Source organism: Panthera pardus, unplaced genomic scaffold (assembly GCF_024362965.1).
Source record: "Panthera pardus isolate Hobbes unplaced genomic scaffold, ASM2436296v1 HiC_scaffold_13, whole genome shotgun sequence".
Classification (NCBI taxonomy): domain Eukaryota; kingdom Metazoa; phylum Chordata; class Mammalia; order Carnivora; family Felidae; genus Panthera; species Panthera pardus.
In genome coordinates this window covers 202,733,832-202,754,757 of record NW_026526688.1, presented here as the reverse complement: position 1 = coordinate 202,754,757, position 20,926 = coordinate 202,733,832, and the positions used below count along the sequence as shown (strand labels likewise).

Genomic DNA, 20,926 nt, shown 5'->3' with positions numbered 1-20,926 from the left:
CCTGAGCCAGGTTTGGACGCTTAACTGACTGAGCCACCCAGGTGCCCCTGAAAATGAAGTTTTTAAAAGGTACATGATGTCTTAGCATTACAACAAGTATAGTACAAGTATAGTTTCCTTATTAACAACCGCCCGCCCGCCCCCGACTGACGAGGTCTCAGAATCCACAGAGATCCTCAGAACACATTTTGAGAATCACTGTGCTGTAACACTAATGAGTCCAAGAGCTTGTGAATAACCTCCTTTTACAAAATGAAGTGAAATCAAGTGGCTTCCTCAGATTTTTTTTTCTTTTAGAGAGAACACACGCCAGCCGTGGAGAGAGGCAGAGGGAGAGAGAGGGAATCCCAAGCAGGCTCCACACTCAGCATGGAGCCCCGTGTGGGGCTTGATCCCATGACAGTAAGATCATGACCTGAGCTGAAGTCAAGAGTCAGACCTTCAACCGACTGAGCCACCCAGGCGCCCCTGATTGCTCAACTCTAACGACCAGTAAAAATGCTGGAGCCCCTTCAGTTACTGGCCTGCTAGCAATTCCCCGTGACGACTATGATCTTTTCCCATTCGGAGTTCTGCCTTTGCTTGGGAGACCCTCCCTTCTCCCTTCCTCAGGGTCACTCCTGTTCAGCTCAGACGCCACCTTCACAAAGTCTCCCTACACCTCCTTTCCCAGGAGAGGTGTTCCGAGCACACCAGGCACGGCTGTAACAACTCTGGTGGCGCTCTTCTCCTCATGGCACGCTATCTTACCAGTCTCCCTGTTTGAGTGGCCAGATTCTTCAGGGTAAGCCTAATCTAAAATTGTCCCTCCAGTGTCTTGCACACTGCTGACAATCTAGTCGTTAGATGCTTACTGACTAATGAGCTGTTTTAAATGACAGACTATGGGGCTCCTGGGTGGCTCAGTCAGTTAAGTGTTTGACTTCGGCTCAGGTCATGGTCTCACGGTTTGCAACTTGAAGCCCCGCGTCGGGCTCTGCGCTGACAGCTCGGAGCCTGGAGCCTGCTTCCGATTCTGTGTCTCCCTCTCTCTCTGCCCCTCCCTTGCTCATGCTGTCTCTCAAAAATAAATAAACATTGAAAACAATTTTAAATGACAGACTACATTCTGTCCCTTATTGACTCTCCAAATAAGAATTTTATTACTTTGGGGCATCTGGGGGTCCGACTCTTGGTTTTAGCTCAGGTAATGTTCCAAGGGTTGTGGGATTGAGTCCCCTATAGGGCTCCACAACGAGCGTGGAGTCTGCTTAGGATTCTCTTTCTCCCTCTCCCTCTGCCCCTCTCCCCACTTGTGCTCTCTCTATCTCCAATTAAAAAAAATTATTACTTCTGTAATAAAATTGTAAATAAAACTTTAGAAGCATGACTAATTGCACAAAAATTCAGGAAGTGTATAGCATAAAATAATTCATTGGATGCTTTAGTTTCAATGTTTAAAAAGGTGGTGTCACATATTAACATTTTCTGTCATATGACTATTATCATTTAGATATTCATTCTAATCTTATATACAAAATGTTTACATTCCCTGCTGAAATACACATGTTTGGGTGTATGCACACGTGTGCACTCCTGCACACACACACGCACACACTCACACACATGCACACACACACACACACACACACACACACACACACACCTTGAATACATATACATAAAAAGAACCTTTGACTTTGGGAGGGTAAACCAATTTCATTTCTTCTGAATTCTTGCCTTCATATTTTTAGTGATAACATTAGAAACTAGTGTGGAATTCTATACTTGCAAAACTCAATATATTTAATTGTGTATAACGATTGACTTCCCATATCCAGTGTTCATGACTGCACTGAACACAGCTGTTTTCCTGCTGTAATGCAGCGGATGTATAGAATTATATAAAATCTTTTTCTAGATTTGTTCATAACTATTTAAGTGGAGAACCATTTGAAGAATATCAAGAAAGTTCATATTTTTCTCGATTTCTACAGTGGAAATGGCTGGAAAGGTATGTTCTAATTTAGAATTCAACAAAAACAAGTAGTAACTTCTCAGAATGTGTACTGATAGATGTATACTTTCCCATCTGTCAAAATACTACTAGAAATCTTGGGCTGTATATGGTATTTTTATACAGAAATTATTAATATGTGTTATATAATTTCTTCTGATTTAGTTGACTCTGTTCTGCCTTTTTAAAATGGCCAGTTATGCCTGGGTGGCTCAGTCGGTTAAGCATACGACTTTGGCCCAGGTCATGATCTCGCGGTTCGTGGGTTCGAGCCCCTTGTCGGGCCCTGTGCTGACAGCTCAGAGCCTGGAGCCTGCTTCAGATTCTGTCTCCCTCTCTCTCTGCCCCTCCCCAGCTCACACTTGCTCTCTCTCTCTCTCTCTCTCTCTGTCAAAAATAAACAAAAAAAAAAATAATAATAATAGAATAAAATAAAATAAAATGGCCAGTTAGCCCTGTGGGTATAGTAGTTAGAAAATAAAACATATCCTGGATTCACAGAAGTATAAACCAGTGCACACTGGTTCAGTCTTGTGGTCTGAGCCCTGCTCAGCTTTGTACAAGCCATGTGGACTCAGTCAAAAGACCTGACCTTATGAGCATCGGGTCCTTGTTCTGTAAAATAGAGGCAATTCTATAATCTACCCCCACGGGGCTGCTGAGGCCACCTGAAAAACGTGTGTAAGATACTCAACAGTGCTTGGTGTACAAAGTAAGTGTTCAAAAAGTGTTAGCTGCCACCAGTGTCACTGTTGTATTGATTGATTGTTTAAATTTCCAGTTCTACTTCATGTACACTTCTTTCGAGACGTTGAGTATGAACATCTCCTCTGAGGTTCTTTTCCCAAAGGATAGTGCACTGTAGATCTATCATTTTCCTCTGCAGCTTTCCGACCGGCCCGATTCATAAGTATTTCGTAGTGTGGACTAGTTGCTGACCTGTCTTTAATTAGCGAGGATACTTGGACTGTTCCATATGTATCTTCAGTGTATCCGGTAAATCTTCAATGTTGACGTGCGCATCTGCCTCTTAGTGCAGAGAGCTGTGTCAGCAGAGGGGACGGAGTCCCTGAGCTCAGGCACCGTGCCCCAGGCACTTGCTTTGAACAGCATGCTTTCATAAATCAAGCAGGACAAGAGCTAGGTGGGCTTTTCTGTTTTAAAATAACAATGTGATGTGAGACCTGAAGCTCTTTTTTTTTAATTAATTAGGCAACCAATAACAAAGGACACATTTAGACATTACAGAGTTCTAGGAAAAGGCGGATTTGGGGAGGTAAGTAATGTGTGACTAACCATAAGCAATACTTCTAGAAAAGTAAGATAGCAAGGGAACGAAAAGACGTGCTTCAACTTTACCAATACCTTTATTTCCTCACTGTGTGTTTTGGGAATAATTTTAGCCAACCATGTGAGTTGAGATTGAACTTCGAACAAAAGGTGCTTTGCTACATACTTTTAAAAAATTCGGAGATGTGGAAAGAAATGTGCTATCATTGTGATTTTTTCTTTACTTCATGTTTCTTATAGAAGCTGTTTTCCTGTGTTTGATTGTCCGATGTTCAAGCTCAGTTTGTCCCGACTGAAAAGATGATTCTGTTTCCATATTGTGGACTTTCTGTTACTCTATTTCCATAATTTAGGACTAGCCTAAAAGTTCACTTAGTACAGGGTGTATTATTAAATAGGCTTATTTATCTCAACTCTGTTTGGATGTGTATATGTGCCCCCACACCTACATCAAAAGATACTACACAACATCTAAATTTGGGGAAATCCTGAGGAAACTGTCCACAAGTTCATGAGACATGGTCTAGATGTAATGGCTCTCCCAGGTAGAGACTATTGTGGGAGGTGGACACGGAATCACCTGCAGTTCTGTTTCCGTAACTTAAAGAGGTGAATTTAATTGCCTCGCTCTTGGTCTGGAGTGGTCATATTCAGCTCGGGCATTTACAACTGCCCAGAGCCAGGAGCTGTGTGTTCAGTCAGAAGCAAGTCACGCTGGCCACTTGTGATTTAAATCCTGCACACTCCCAAATTCCAATCGAAAGCCTAAACCAGACGTACCAGAATTGCCTTAACGTGAATTAGGAAGCTGGCCTCGAGGCCTTGTGCTGCAAGTAAGACCTGTAGTTGGACGTGGTAAGAAACTGGTCCTCGTAGCCATTATGTCAGGAGAATCCATGGTACCGACCCTCTGATACGGTTCTGGAGACCTTTTAGAGTATTTTGAATGATCTCAACCAAAAATGCTTGCTGTCACCCTTTCGGGATAGATATTTCTGTAAGAAATCCACTCTGTCTTTCCGTACATCCTAGAGCAGGAAAATTTGCTCTCTTTAATTCATGCTATTCTGCCTTTCGTGATCTCCAAGTATAAAACTCAGATTTTGTCGGAGAACAGAGGGAAAGACATTTCAAGCACATGGATCTTGTGTTTACAACAGAATGTAGTTCTAACTGTAGCCATGTGTACATTTAAAAATGGACTCAGTGATAACATGTTTGCAGCTTTTAACTGTTGTGGAAGACTTGGTGTATTTATGATATTTATAGATTACTTTTTAACACATTTCCTTGTGTTTCCAAACAAAAGATTGGGTGGATGAAAAAAATGTTGTGGTTTTTCACAGACTTGTTCTGAATGTGCTATTTGTTACATCAAGTCTGAGCGCAGCGGAGTGAATATCTGTTTCTATTCTGAATACCTGTCAGAGGGAGCACTGTGACCCTAATGCAGACAGCCTCAGTGCCTCTTGTATTTGAGATAGAGAGAGAGAGAAGGAGGAGGAGGAGGAGGAGGAGGGGGAGGGGGAGGAGGAGGGGGGGGGGGCAAAGGAAGAAAGAGAAAGAATCCCAAGCTGATGTGGGGCTCCATCCCATGACCCTGGGATCACGACCTGAGATGAAATCAAGTCAGACACTCAGCCGACTGAGGCACCCAGATGCCCTGCCTCGGTGCCATTTAAATCCAGATTCCAATGGTGTATTTACTTTTTCCAAACGGTAATACTTCTTCCGGTGGGTTTGGAAGGACAAACATTTTGGTCTTATCTCGTCAACTACAGTACGTTCATTTATGCTTGAAGTCCTCTGAAATGGATCTGTAGGGCTCTGGGGCAGAACGGGGGAAAGAGAATTGGCAGCGTCTGTGCGAGCACGGTTGTAGAGACAGCAGAGAGCTGTGGAGAGAGCGTATCTGTGAGAGATGGGCAGACTGGAGGTGAGTTCCTGTTCCATGGCTTCCAGCTGTGTGATCTTGGGCCCACCGTCCCCTTCTTACCCTTAAGAGGGAGATGATCCCTGCTTCCCTGGGTTGTTGTGAGCGGCAAATGAGCGTTCGTCTCCAGCCATAGTGCAGGGCCTGGCACGCTGACCTCTTCCTTCTCTCTCTTTGACTTGGCAGTTTCACTTAAAAGAATTGTCGTAAGTTAACGATGGAGAGATATGCCGTGATTTGTGTGCCGTGTCTTAATGATTATATAAGGTTTGGAGTATTCATATAGTGGGAGAACATTTAATGATGAGAAGAGAGTCCCACTGTAAGATAAAAACAGTATAAAATATTACCTGTTCTATAATATAAGGCCGGTTCCCCCTGCCAAAACTGAGGAGAACTCAGGACCCTATACAGCAAATGTGAATGATAGTCATCTTGGAATTCCAACGAGTTTTATCCTTACGGAGTTTTGTCCTTATTAATACTTTCTGTATTTTCCACGATGAACTTTATATTTTATTATCAAAATCATTTTATTGATGGATTAAAATGATGTGTCTTATATTTGCTTATAAGGTAATTGTGTTTGTGTATGTGTAGCATGTGCCTGTGTTACATGCCTGGGGGCACATACGTGTCTATGGTGTGCAGTAGGTGTGTGTGGTGTGTGTACATGTGTATATGTGTGTGTGTGGTGATGGAGTAAGTGTGTACGGGGTGTGGGTATGTGTCTGTGGTGTGGGCGTGTGTGTCTGGTGTGGACTGTGTGTGTGGAGTGTGTGTGTCTGTGGTGTGGATTGTGTGTATGTGTGGAGGGGTGTGTTGTGTGTGTGTGTCCGGTGTGGAATGGGTGTGGGTGTGGTGTAGAGGGTGTGTGTGTGTCTGCAGTGGGGGTGGGGTGGGGGTGTGTGTATGTGTCTTTGGAGTGTTGGTGTGGAGGGTGTGTGTGTGTGTGTGTGTGTGTGTGTAGGGGGGTGGGAGTCTGAGGAAACAGAGTAACCCTGAGCTGATAGCCAGAGGCTGGGGGTCAGGCACATGGGAGCTTATTATTCCCTCCTCTCCACTTTTGTAATTTTGGAAATTTTCTCATAATGTAAGGTTAAGTAGTATATAGATATTATTTTACAACTAAGTAGAATCAATGTATTAAAGATTATGAATTCTCTGAAATCTATTTTTTTTATATTCTTGAACTTAAAAAAAAAAAAAAAAGATAGCCACCTGGGTGGCTCAGTCGGTTAAGCGTCAGACTTCGGTTCAGGTCATGAGCTCACAGTCGGTGAGTTCGAGCCCTGCTGTGGGCTCTGTGCTGATGGCTCAGAGCCTGGAGCCTGCTTCGGATTCTGCCTCTCCCTCTCTCTCTGCCTGTCCCCTGCTCATGCTCTGTCTCCCTCTCTCTCAAAAATAAACATTTAAAAAGAAAAGAAAAATGAATGTATTTAGTTTCAAAAGGTGTTGCTCTTGCAAGAAAACTGAAAGACCCAGGAGGACCCTTGAGTCAAGCGGCTGCCGCGATCACACATGAGGAGTCCCTTGTAGCCGCGACCCCCCCCCACCGCACCCCCCCCCCCCTGAGTTCCAGGAGCACAGCCTCCTGCTCCGCTCACCGGGTTGTGTCTGAGGAAGCTGGGGGAGGAGGGAGGAGCCCGCTCTAAGCCCTCACGTGTCTGAGAGTGGAGTGGCCTTGGCCCATCACATGCTCTGGGCCGGAGGAATTGACATGGAGAGGACAGGGTTTGGTGGTGGTGTTGGTGGTTGACAGCCTAGAGACTTCAGGTACGTACAAAGCTTGTGGTTTCTTCTTTTGGACTAGGTCTGTGCCTGTCAAGTGCGAGCTACAGGAAAAATGTACGCCTGTAAGAAGCTAGCAAAGAAAAGAATAAAGAGGAGGAAAGGTGAAGCAATGGCTCTAAATGAGAAGAGGATGCTGGAAAAAGTGAATAGCAGATTTGTAGTAAGTATCTTGCCTTAGTCTTCCCTGTACGCGGTGTCCTGAGTCCCACCTTCCTGAGCGCACCTGCTGCTGGACTCGCCCACTCTCCACCCTGGGGTTCGCCCACTCTCCACCCTGGGGCGCGCCCACTCTCCACCCTGGGGCGCGCCCACTCTCCACCCCTGGGGCGCGCCCACTCTCCACCCCTGGGGCGCGCCCACTCTCCACCCCTGGGGCGCGCCCACTCTCCACCCCTGGGGCGCGCCCACTCTCCACCCTGGGGTTCGCCCACTCTCCACCCTGTGGCGTGCCCACTTTCCAGTCCGGGCTCGCCTACTCCTCCATCCCCGGCTCGAAAACTCCACAGCCCGGGCTCACCCGCGCTTCCAGGCTCAGCATGTGCTGGGAACCTGGGAACGTGCCAGGGACAGCCTCTTTCGTCTTAGTGGCAGCCCTCTTCTTTCCAATTCACTTCTTTTTTTTTTTTTTTTAATATATGAAATTTATTGTCAAATTGGTTTCCATACAACACCCAGTGCTCATCCCAAAAGGTGCCCTCCTCAGTACCCATCACCCACCCTCCCCTCCCTCCCACCCCCCGTCAACCCTCAGTTTGTTCTCAGTTTTTAAGAGTCTCTTATGCTTTGGCTCTCTCCCACTCTAACCTCTTTTTTTTTTTTTTTCCTTCCCCTCCCCCATGGGTTTCTGTTAAGTTTCCCAGGATCCACATAAGAGTGAAACCATATGGTATCTGTCTTTCTCTGTATGGCTTATTTCACTTAGCATCACACTCTCCAATTCCATCCACGTTGCTACAAAGGGCCATATTTCATTCTTTCTCATTGCCACATAGTACTCCATTATGTATATAAACCACAATTTCTTTATCCATTCATCAGTTGATGGACATTTAGGCTCTTTCCATAATTTGGCTATTGTTGAGAGTGCTGCTATAAACATTGGGGTACAAGTGCCCCTATGCATCAGTACTCCTGTATCCCTTGGGTAAATTCCTAGCAGTGCTATTGCTGGGTCATAGGGTAGGTCTATTTTTAATTTTCTGAGGAACCTCCACACTGCTTTCCAGAGCGGCTGCACCAATTTGCATTCCCACCAACAGTGCAAGAGGGTTCCCGTTTCTCCACATCCTCTCCAGCATGTATAGTCTCCTGGTTTGTTCATTTTGGCCACTCTGACTGGCATGAGGTGATCTCTGAGTGTGGTTTTGATTTGTATTTCCCTGATGAGGCGCGACGTTGAGCATCTTTTCATGTGCCTGTTGGCCATCCGCTTTCCAATTCACTTCTTACTGGGCACAAACATAAATGAGTGGGGATCCCACTCCCAGCTTCCGACCTGCTATAAATCTGTAGCTGTCCACCACTGCCTGACCTGTGGTTCCTCTCCACACCCGGCAGTGTGCTCTTAACCAGTGAGGGCCCTCCTCTCCCTGCGGGGCAGACAGCCTTACCCTCTGGCCTTGCAGCCACTCTGACTCCTAGTCCTGAAAGGCACTGCCTCTGGTCCTTCTCTTCTCAGCGGCCTCTTTCTGACACTTGGCGAATGTATTACTGGCCCTCTATCAGCACATTCCAACTGTATGGGGCCTCAAATTCCACCTTCACTGTTTCAGGCAAGGATTGGACTTGTGGGGCTGGGGTGAACCTTGGGACCCTTCCAGGCCCTAGGCTGTGCATGAGGTGGTGTGGTTTTCACCGCCAAACGTGACTTCTTCACCCCATCACCTATCTCCCGTAGCAGCTACGGCAACAGGAGGGTCTGCCTGAAGCGGGGAGAGGAAGGTACTTTATGAAAGAATTTGTAGTGTTACACCTACTTCGTCCCGGTCATTCATGTCTCAGTACTGAGGTTCGCTGATTTGTGGTAGGGAACAAATGTTCCAGAACAGGGGCCTGCACAGCCATCATGTACGTCTCCGTGTATGATAGGTCACTTCTGCACCCGTGACACGAAAATCTTTCATAAAATCAGCTCATCTGGGGGTTTCTTTAAATATATTTGTATAACTACCTTGAAACATGGAAATCCATAATCTAGCTTTATGAAGGGAACATAAACGGTATCTATGGTTTATTCTATTAAAATGAAATATTTTAGTTTCTATATTCTTGGCCTCTCCCAAGGGACCTGGAAGTAACTTCCTTCATCCTTTTTTCCCCCAACTGAAGGATAATTGACATAATAATATCCTATCCGTTTCAAGTGCACATCATAGTGATTTGATATTTTTCTACATTGTGAAATGATTCTCATGATAAGCTTAGTTACCATATCAAAGTTATTACAAGTTATTAAAAAGTTACAAATATTGACTGTATTCCCTACGCTGTACATCACATCTCCTTGACTTATTTGCTCTATAACCGAAGTTAGTACCTCTTAATCCACTTCACCTATTTTCTGACCCCCAACTCCTCCCTACTCTTGTAACAAGCCTGTTTAGTGTTGGAGTCGGTTTCTGTTTTGTTGTTTCCGTTTTGTTTTGTTGTGAGTGTGTTTTGCTTTTTAGATTCCACATACGAGTGAAGCCATGTGGTGTCTTTCTCTGACTGACTTGTTTTGCTTAGCATTGTCCTTTCTAGGTCCGTCCACATTGCCACAAATGGCAAGATTCCATCCTTTCTTATGACTGAGCAATATTCATTCTCCTGTATACACATCACATCATCTTTATCCATTTGTCATCTATCAGTGGCCGCTTAGGTTGCTTCCATATCTTGGCTATTATGACTAATGCCGCAGTCAACAGAAGGGTGCAGATACCTCTTTGGATTGGTGTTTCCATTTTCTCCAGATAAATACCTAGAAGTGGAATTGCTGGATCACATGGTGTTTCTATTCTTAATTTTTTGAGGAATCTCCATACTGTTTTGCACAGTGGTTGCACCAACTTACATTTCCACCAACAGTTGTACAAGGGTTCCTTTTTCTGCACGTCTTCACCAATGCTTGTTTCTTGTCTTTTTGATTCTAGTCATACTGATAGGTGTGAAATGCTATCTCGTGGTGGTTTTTTTTTTTTTTTTTTTTAAATTTTTTTTTTCAACGTTTTTTATTTATTTTTGGGACAGAGAGAGACAGAGCATGAACGGGGGAGGGGCAGAGAGAGAGGGAGACACAGAATCGGAAACAGGCTCCAGGCTCCGAGCCATCAGCCCAGAGCCTGACGCGGGGCTCTCGAACTCACGGACCGCGAGATCGTGACCTGGCTGAAGTCGGACGCTTAACCGACTGCGCCACCCAGGCGCCCCTCGTGGTGGTTTTGATGTGCATTCCCCTAATGGTTAGTGATGATGAGCATCTTTTTATGTGCCTGGTAGCCATCTGTATGTATATGTATGTATGTACATTTGGAAAAATATCTGGGGTGCCTGGGTGGCTCAATCAGTTAAGCGTCTGACTCTCAGTTTCAGCTCAGGTCGTGATCTTATGGTTTCATAAGTTTGAGCCCTGTGTCAGGCTCTGTGTCAACAGTGCAGAGCCTGCTTGGGATTCTCTCTCTCTCTCCCTCCCTCTCTCTCTGCCCCTCCCCTGCTCACACTGTATCTGTCTCTCTCAACATAAATAAACAAAAAAACCACAAAAAATATCTGTTCAAGTTCTCTGCTCATTTTCTCATCAGGTCTTTTTTTAACATATTTGTATAATTTAGAAAATATATTTTGATATTATCTCCTTACCTGATATATGATTTGTAAATATCTTCCGTTCAGTAGGTTGCCTTTTTGTTTTGTTGATGGTTTCCTTCGCTGTGCAAAAGCTTTTTAGTTTACTATAATCCCATTGTTTATTTTAGCTTTTGTTACTCAGGAGACTGGTCTGAAAAAACATTCCTAAGACTGATGCCAAAGAGCTTACTTCCTGTGGTTTCTTCTAGGGGTTCTGTGGTTTTGGTTCTTACATTCAAGTCTTTAATCCATTTTTAAGCATTTTATTTTTTTAATGTTTATTTATATTTAGTTTTTAGAGAGACGGGGGGTCGGGGGAGATAGAGAGGGAGAGAAGACCCATGCATGTGGGCAGAGAGAGAGGGAGAGAGAGAATCCCAAGCAGGCTCTGTGCTGTCAGCACAGAGCCTGATGTGGGGCTCGATCCCATGAACTGTTGAGATCATGACCTGAGCCAAAATCAAGAGTCAGACTCTTAACCAACTGAGCCACCCAGGCACCCCTCAAGTCTTTAATCCATTTTGAGTTAATTTTCGTGTATGGTAAAATGTAGTGGCCAGCTTTATTCTTCTGCATGTAGCTGTCCAGTTTTTCCAACACTATTTATTGAACAGGCTGTCTTTTCCTGGTTGTATATTCTTGCCTCCTTTGTCATAAATTAATTGATCTTATATGCATGTGTTTATCTCTGGGCTCTCTATTCTATTCCACTGATGTATGTGTCTGTTTTTATGCCAATGCCATACTCTTTTGATTACTACAGCTTTGTAGTATAGTTTGAAATCAGGGAGCATGATGCCTCCAACTTTGTTCTTCTTTCTCAAGATTGTTTTGGCTTTTCAGAGTCTTGTGTTGTTTCATACAAATTTTAGGATTATTTGTTCTAGTTCTGTGAAAAGAGCTATTGGTATTTCTTTAATGTTTATTTTGAGAGAGAGAATGAGAGGGAGAGAGCAAGTGAGTGTGTGAGTGGGAGAGGGACAGAGAGAGAGAGAGAGAGAGAGAGAGAGAGAGAATCCCAAGCAGACCTCATGCTGTCAGTGCAGAGCCCAAAGTGGGGCTCAAACCCATGAACCATAAGATCATGACCTGAGTCAAGATCGAGAGTCAGATGCTTAATTGACTGAGCCACACAAGCACCCCAGAACTATTGGTATTTTGATAGGGATTGCATTGAATCTGTAGATTGTTTTGGGTACTGTGGGCATTTGAACAATATTAATTCTTCTAATCCATGAGGATGGAATATCTTTCCACTTATTTTTGTCTTCAGTTTGTTTCATCAATGCCTTATAGTTTTGAGAGTACAGGTCTTTCACCTCCTTGGTTAAATTTATTCCTAGGTATCTTATTCTTTTGATAAAACTGTAAATGGGATGGTTTTCTTAGTTTCTGTTTCTGATATCTTATTATTAGTGTATAAAACTGCAACCTGTTTCTGTATGTTAATTTTGTACTCTCCGATGTTACTGATACCATTGATTAGTTCTAATAGCTTTCTGGTGAAGTCTGTAAGGTTTTCAATGTGTACTATCATGTCGTCTGCAAATAGTGAGTTTTACTGCTTCCAATTTGAGTGCCTTTTATTTCTTTTTCTTGCCTAATTGCTATGGCTAGGACTTCCAGTACTATGTTGATAAAAGTGATAAGAGTGGGTATCTCTGTCTTGTTCCTGATATTAGAAGAAAAGCTTTCAGCTTTTTATCACTGAGTATAGTATTAGCTGTGGGTTTGTCATATATGGCCTTTATTATGTTAAGGTATGTTCCTTCTATACCCACTTTATTGAGAGTTTTTTAAATCATAAATAGATATTGAATTTTGTCAAATGTTTTTTCTGCATCTATTGAGATAATCATATGATACTTATCCTTCATTTTGTTAATGTGGTGTATCACCTTGATGTATTCGTGGGTATTGAACCATCCTTGCATCCCTGGAATAAATCCCACTCGATTGTGGTGTATGATCCTTTTCATGTGTTGTTGAGTTTGGTTTAGTAATATTTTGTTGAGGATTTTTACATCTATGTTCATCAGGGTTATTGGCCTGTAATTCTCTCTCTCTCTTTTTTTTTGTAGTGTTTTTATCTGGTTTCAGGGTGTTTTTATCTGGTATCAGAATCAGGGTGATTCTGGCCTTGTAAAATGAATTTGGAAATCTTCATTCCTCTTCAATTTTTGGAAAAATTTGAGAATAGGTACTAAGTCTTCTTTAAATGTTTGGTAGAACTCAACTGTGAAGCCATGTGATCCTGGACTTTTTGTTTTTTATAGGAGTTTTTAAATTACTGCTTCAATTTCAATGCTTATAATTGGTCTGTTCATATTTTCTATTTTTGTGTGATTCAGTCCTGAAAAGTTGGGTTTCTGGGAACTTATCCATTTCTTCTAGGCTGCCCAATACGTTGGTGTGTAATTATTCATATTAATCTTTTATGATTCTTTGTATTTCTGTGGTGTCAGTTGTAACTTCTCTTTCATTTCTGAGTTTAAAAAAGTTAATGTATTTGTTTATTAATGACAAGTCTGGCTAGAAGTTTATTGATTTTGTTTTTTCAAAGAACCAAGTTTTAGTTTCATTGATCTTTTCTATTGTTTTTTTTAACTCTCCATTTCATTTATTTCCACTCTGATATTTATTATTTTCTTCCTTCTACCAACTTTGAGCTTTGTTCTTTTTCTAGTTCCTTTAGATATAAAGTAACATTTTTTACTCCCTGCTTACAGTTGATCAGTGGAACCTGACCTGTACCTGTCACTCATTTCCTCCTGCTTCCCACTGCCCACCCTGACTGGCCCACAATATGATTATGTATGATGAAAGCCTAACACTTTCTATATAACTTATTGTGTATCTAGCCAACCACAAATAGTTAGATACAATGCCAACCACAAATAGTTAGAAAATAAAAAAAATTTAATTGATACCATTTATAATAGCATCAATAAATATCAAAATCTAGGCAAAAATTTAATGAAAATATGCAAGACTTCTAAACTGAGAGCTAGAAATGCTATTACAAGAAATTGAAGAAGACCAAATAATGTTCATGGATCAGAACATTCATATGAATCAACATATAAAGATATTGCTTCTCCCAAATTGATATATAGGTTAAATGAATTAAATGCAGTCCTAATCAAAATCCCAGCAGGGTGTGGGTGTGTGTGTGTGTGTGTGTGTGTGTGTGTGTGTGCGCGTGCACGCAAATTGACCTACATACCAACAGAGAAGTGGGCAAAACACTTGGACAGGTACTTCACACAAGAGGTTGCAAATGGATAAGTATATGAAAAACTATGAGAAGTGTCTCCTTTATTTGTATGTACAGAGAAATGCACATTAAAACCACAGTAAGAGACAACTATGCCTCCACCAGCATTGACTGACGGCACAAAATGTTGGAAGGATGTGCAGCAGCAAGACCCCTCTTGCACTACTGTGGAGAGTGTCTTTAACTTGTATGCTAAACGTGGGTGTTCTACAAGTATGGACTATCAGTGCTCAATGATTAGAGAGCATAGCTTTGATAAATCATAGTCCCAAGTGTCTTTGAAGTTTTGCCACCTACCCACTTAGCCACAGAAGGTTCTGTCCTTGCAGTACAGAACTGTTGTAAAGTCTTTGATAGGTACATGCCTGAGAAGCGCCAGATGCATGATAGGCATTTTCCTGAAGCATATAGTATTTGGGTTTTCTAATTATAAATCTAACATGGGTTATTTGAATAATGTTAGCAAATAGAGTAAATCACCAATGAATGCGCAGGTTTTTGTGCTTTGTTTTTTATGTTGCTGTTGTCCTTAGGTTAGTTTGTCTTATACTTATGAGACCAAAGACTCCTTGTACTTGGTGCTGACCATTATGAATGGAGGGGACTTAAAGTATCACATTTACAACCTGGGCAGCCCTGGCTTTGATGAGCAGAGAGCCATCTTCTATGCGGCCGAACTGTGCTGTGGCTTGGAGGACTTACAGAAAGAAAGAATTGTGTACAGGTAAGAACAGAACGAACTCCTGGGCCCGAGAGCCCAAGACTCCCACCCGGCTACTGCTGACCCCTCACGAGCCTGGGCACAAGGGCTACGGGGCCCCTTGGTGGCCATTTGTAGGGTGTGGTCACTCACACCGCAGGAAATGGGGTCAGTCGGTGGGGGACCTTGGTTTTCTTTTCAGTTCTCTTCCATCTCTAGTAGGTTGGTTTTATTTGTTACGTTGATGAAATGTAGGCAGTTTTGCTCATGTAAGAAGAGCCCATTTCCCAGATTCTTAGGCATCTTGAGAGCTCTATTTAAGGTTGTAGACTATGTTCCAACAAAATAGCGTACAATTAAATGCCTCAATATTTTAATATTTTGTGCCTTAGAATTCAGTAAAGAAAATTAAGTTTAATTTAATAGGTAGAATTAAATTAGTATGATCGAATATTTAGTTTTAGGGAAAGCAGTCCTTCCTTCCACCTTTACGTGTGGAGCTCACGGGCTCTGACACCCTTTTCTACCCCTCCCTGCACAGCCCGTCCCTTCGCCTCTGTGTGGCGGTGCACCTCTATGTGGAGACCATTCCCTACAGGAGTTTCTCACCGTGTCCTTTTCCTGAAATTCCCAAGGGCTCTGTGTATCCCCTGCCTTCATCTTCCCCATACAGTTGGTCGTGAAATCACCCCTGAATGTTTCCCAGATCATTCGTTAGGGTCACCGGCTTAGTTTGGGTCTTCCGTAGGTTACCTGGCAGGCAGACACTTGAATGGTCTCCCTAATGCCAGTCTTGCCCCAGTGCCTCCTCCGTGAGACCAGTGACAGGCCTTCCTGTGATGGGGATCTGATCCTGTCATGCTGTCCCTAGCTTGGACCCCTGTGGGCCTGGCTCCCCTGACCCTGTGTGACGCCTGTGTGATGCCGCTCCTCACTGACTGCTCCAACCCAGTGTCCTGCTGCTCCCCGAATGGGGACTCCCTGCCTTCGTGCTGGGCACAAATTTGCAGCTCACAGTCTTCTCAAGCGTCCTCAGGGCTTCATACCTTTGCACATGTGGTCTGCTTGTCGGACGCTTTTTTTCACTGTGGCCCTTCTTCCTTCACTCTGAGACACTGCTGCTCATTGTCCCAGAGTTAGCATGGCAGTGTCCCCTCCCCCTGCCCCCGAGAATGTGGCCCCGAAGAACGGTGCTGAATCTACTCTGCCTGCGCTCTACAGATGGAACAACAAAGCCTGGATGACAGCATATCTGTTTACGACATGGTTTACCAAATATCTTAAGCCGACTGTTCAGACCTACAGTTCAGAAAAAAAGATTCCTCTCAAAGTAATACTGCTCATTGACGTTGTACCCAGTCACCCAAGAGCTCTGGTGATGTATAGCAAGGTTAATGTTGTTTTCATGCCTGCTGATACAACATCCATTCTGCAGCCCATGGAGCAAGGAGTAACTTTTAACTTTGACTTTTTCGTCTTACTACTTAAGAAACACATATCTTAAAAAATATAAGGCTGTAGACGCCATAAATGGTGACTCTTCTGATGCAGCGTAAATTGAAAACCTTCTGGAAACGATTCACCATTCTGGATGTCCTTACGAAAACGTTTCTTGCCGTGGCTCATGGGAAGAGGTCAAAATATCAATATTAACAGGAGTTTGGGAGAAGCGGGTTCCAGCCCTCATGCAGGACTTTGAGGGGTTCAAGACTCCGTGGCGAAGTCGCTGCAGATGGGGTGGAAACAGCAAGAGGACTATGATCAGGGGCTGAATGGCTGCGATCTCAGGATAAAACTTGAACGGATGAGGAGCGCTTCCTACGGAGGAGCAAAGAAAGTGGTTTCTTGAGATGGATTCTTCTCCTGGTGAAGATGCCGTGAAGACGGTTGGAACGACAACAAGGATTTAGAATATGGCATAAACTTAGTTCATAAAGAGCGGCAGGGTTTGAAGGGACTGACTCCAATTTTGAAAGACGTTGTACTGTGGGTAGAATGCTGTCAGACAGCATCACGTGCCACAGAGAGATCATTTGGGAAAGGAAGAGGCGGCAAATTCATTCTCTTGTTTTGAGGAACTGCCACAGACACCCCAGCCTTCAGCAACCAGGACCCTGATCAGTCAGCAGCAGTCTGCGTCAAGGCAAGACCCTCCACCAGCAGAAAGGTTGCAGCTCGCTGAAAGCTCGGATGATGGTTAGCAATAAAGTATTTTTTAAATTGAGGGATTCATTGTTTTTTTTAGACATAACACTGTTGCACATTTAATAGATTATAGTACAGTGTAGACATAAGTGTTATGTGCCCTGGGAAACCAAAACATTCATTTGACTTGTTTTATTGTGATAGTCCCTTGATTGTGGTGGTCTGGGGCCAAACTGCCGTGCCTCTGAGGTGTGGATTACTGGATTGGCTAGAAACGAACCTTCCTATGAACGCAACCTTCCACCTCAGGCTTCCCCTTGCCCTCCGACAGAGCAGGTGAAAGGCATGGGTTGGCCGGCACCGCCTGGGAACTGGAATACCTGTCTCCTCCTCTGCTGTGTCCACAACACCTGCCATCGGGAGGTGCCCACTAAGTGTTTGCTGAATGAATGACTGATGGCATTCGGCCTCTGCTGGTACCTTCCCCTCCTCTTTTAAGCTAAGGACCTGTAAAGCACTGCTTGCATTCTTCAAAAGAAAGGTTTTTGTGGCCTACTTCTTGTTGTCAGAGATTGCCTCTTGACAACCTTGATCAGACCAGGTGGCAGAAAGATGACCTTCCTTTTTGCAGAGGGACAGTACAAATAAAAATGCTTTACTATTTCAAGTCTAAGGTCAGAAGGGAGGAGGCACTCAGGTTGGGTTTTAGACCAGCCTTAGGGTATAGCATGTTAGCGGTCAGAATTGAGAGCCTGGGGGCCACCTCACCCTCCTCCGCAGGAGCTTCCCCCGAGGGTGCCAGGCCTTCCGCGTGCCTCTCGCCAAACTGGAAGTAGCAGGACGGATGCTGCAGCCTAATGGGCTCCCGGGATTCTCTCTACCAGAAGTGCTTTAAGTCGGGGAAGGCTTCCCAGAGGGGCTGGGACTCACCAGGCAGCTTGGGTAGATGGCTAAGATCTGGGCAGAGGGAGAAGGGGTCGTTCTTCCAGGGGAGATGAGCGTTGTGTTTGCATTCTGGAGAAAGTGGGCAGAGGAGTCCATGGAAACCAGAGCAGTCCTAAAGAGAGGAGGAAGGGAGAAGCAAACATGCTGGCTTTTGGGGTGCCTGGGGAGCTCAGGCGTTAAGCATCTGACTTTGGCTCAGGTCATGATCTCACGGTTCACGAGTTTGAGTCCCACATCAGGTGAGCTCGAGCCTCACTTTGGGTGAGTCCTGCTTCTCTCTCCCCTCTCTCTCTTCCTCTGCCCCTCCTGGGATTCTCTCTCTCTCTCTCTCTCTGCCCCTTGCTCACTTGCTCCCTCTCTGTCTCAAACAAAAAACATGTTGGCTTTCTGTTGCCTGCCAGGCCCTAGGCTGTGCCTGTTTGTATCTGTTATTTTTTTGGAAAAGGTTAAGAAGTTGCTAAAGTGCCAGAGCATCGTTGGGGTCTTTTATTGCAGATGTAATTTTCCTGGAGTATTTCATCTTTTTTGTCTGTAGTCCTCTGCTTTTTGTTCCCATAAAATGCCTGAAACAGCGTAACAACAAGCCACAAAAGAAGCGCCAGACTCAGTGTGGCCCAGGAGCACCCCTGGGGCTGGGCTGCCGCACAGCACTCGGGAGGCGGACAGCAGGTGTGAGTAGCACGGTTGTGTGGTTTTCCCGTGTAGTTGTGTCGTACCTTTAGATTCCTCTACGTATAACATGGCTTTGTCTAGACTGTTCAATGACAAAAAGCAGGTGAATGAAAGTGTAGATGTAATCTTGAGAGATATGTGATGCTTTTGAGTGTGCAGCCTTATCTTCAGTTAAGAAATCAACCGTTTAATTAAAACAAAACAACGATAGGGGCACCTGGGTGGCTCAGTCGGTTGAGCTTTCGACTTCGGCTCAGGTCACGATCCTTGCGGTTTGTGAGTTCGGCCCCGCGTCAGGCTCTGTGCGGACAGCTCGGAGCCTGGAGCCCGCTTCGGATTCTCTGTCTCCCTCTCTTTCTGGCCCTCCCTCCGGACATGCTCTGTCTCTGTCTCTCAAAGATGAATAAAGGTTAAAAAAATTAAACAAAAAACCAGAACAACAATAAAGGTATTTGTGCATGCGTTTTAAGTCCAGCTGAGAACTTTCACTCGCAAACTCTCGTGCGACTTTTTTGCCTGTTCATTATGCAGACATGTGAAGGGGACTGCGGGCCTTCGGGGTTTTGAACGTCCTTTAAAAGTTAACTTAAGAACATAGTTTCTACAAAATCAGATGAACTAAAGTGCTTTTAGCTAGGAACAGACTCCATGGGTCCATGCCCTGACACCACCTGAATACTAACGTGCAGGCATAACCAATTCCTTATTAAACAGCACTTGGGTTTCTGGGTAGTGTGCTTGACCCTTGAGCAGCCTGGAGGTTGGGGCATTGACTCCCTTGCAGTCAAAAATCCACAGAAGACTTTTGACTCCCCCCAGACTTAACCTACTCATAATTTACGCTTGACTGGAAGCCTTACTGATGACATAAACTGTCGATTAACATGTATTTTGTATGTTATGTGTATTCTACCTTATTTGCTTACAGAAAAGCAAGCTAGAGAAAAGGAAATGTTAGTAAGAAAATCATGAGGAGAACATACATTTACAGCACTAGACTGTAAGAAAACCCATGTGTAAGGGGACCCATGTTATTCAAGGACCAGCTATGCTTTCTTTCCATGTAAAAGCTTTTCCCGAGACCAGCCTACTAGCAGCTGGATACAGAGAACAACCTTCTCTGTGTTCTTCAGCCTCTCTGGGGATGGCACATTCTGCTTGCTATTGTTTGGGTAGTGTAATTTCTTTTAAATTACAAGAATTATTTTACATAACAATGTATAGTCTGTATGCAGGTGAAGATGGCAAAAGGCTATGAAAATTTTAATGAGTTACCTTTTTAAAATGTTTTCAATTTTGCCACTATGGAAAACAGTGCGGAGGTGCCTCAAAATATTAAAACTAAAACTACCATATAACATAGCAGTTTCACTTTTTTTTTTTAAGTTTTTTTTTTTTTTTAAATGTTTATTTATTTTTGAGGCAGAGAGAGACAGAGCATGAATCGGGGAGGGGCAGAGAGAGAGGGAGACACAGAATCCGAAACGGACTCCAGGCTCTGAGCTGTCAGCCCAGAGCCCGACGCGGGGCTCGAACTCACGGACCGTGAGGTCATGACCTGAGCCGAAGTCGGACGCTCAACCGACTGAGCCACCCAGGCGCCCCACTTCTTTTTTTTTTTTAATTTTATTTTTAATTTTTTTAAAAATTTACATCCAAGTTAGTTAGCATATAATGCAACAATGATTTCAGGAGTAGATTCCTTAGTTTCCCTTACCCATTAGCCCATCCCCCCTCCCGCATCCCCTCCAGCAACCCTTTGTTTCTTTATATTTAAGAGTGTCTTATGTTTTGTCCCTCTCCCTGTTTTTATATTATTTTTGCTTCCCTTCCCTTATGTTCATCTGTTTTGTATCTTAAAGTCCTCATATGAGTGAAGTCATATATTTGTCTTTCTCTGACCGACCAATTTCGCTTAGCACAATACCCTCTGGTTCCATCCACGTCATTGCAAATGGCAAGATTTCATTCTAAACCACGTTTCCTTTACTAATCCTCACAAAACTAAAAGTAGTTACTAAATCAGGATGATTTCTACAGTTTTATTTTATAATAAACAAGTTTAACAACTTAAACTTGCAGTACATGCCCTTTCACTTTGTTTCCACGTATCACTGTTTTTTGAAGAAAACCACTCCCTATGAAATGAATAACAAAAGATGGTCAAGATATATACTAATAACACTTATTTGTACAACACACAGCATTTTCAGAGCCCTTTGGCATACACTGTAATTTACCGCCTCAACAGTTTCGAGGGATCATGTCTATTTACAGATGAAGAGAGATTGTCTCTCGTCACCTTCTCTGTGAACGATGGATACTGATCCAGGCCTTGTGTTCTAT

At 43.7% G+C, this 20,926-nt stretch overlaps 1 protein-coding gene across 1 annotated transcript in view; it reads left to right on the top strand.

Moving 5' to 3' along the window:
* GRK4 (G protein-coupled receptor kinase 4) overlaps positions 1–20,926 on the top strand; it is a gene marked incomplete at its 3' end in the record, with an annotated part of 96,012 nt that overhangs the window by 49,516 nt on the left and 25,570 nt on the right. The window contains exons 7-9 of the mRNA XM_019453855.2: positions 3,209–3,272; positions 7,033–7,173; positions 14,652–14,842. Of these exons, the coding sequence (XP_019309400.2) occupies positions 3,209–3,272; positions 7,033–7,173; positions 14,652–14,842 (396 nt within the window). The remainder of the gene's footprint in view (positions 1–3,208; positions 3,273–7,032; positions 7,174–14,651; positions 14,843–20,926) is intronic.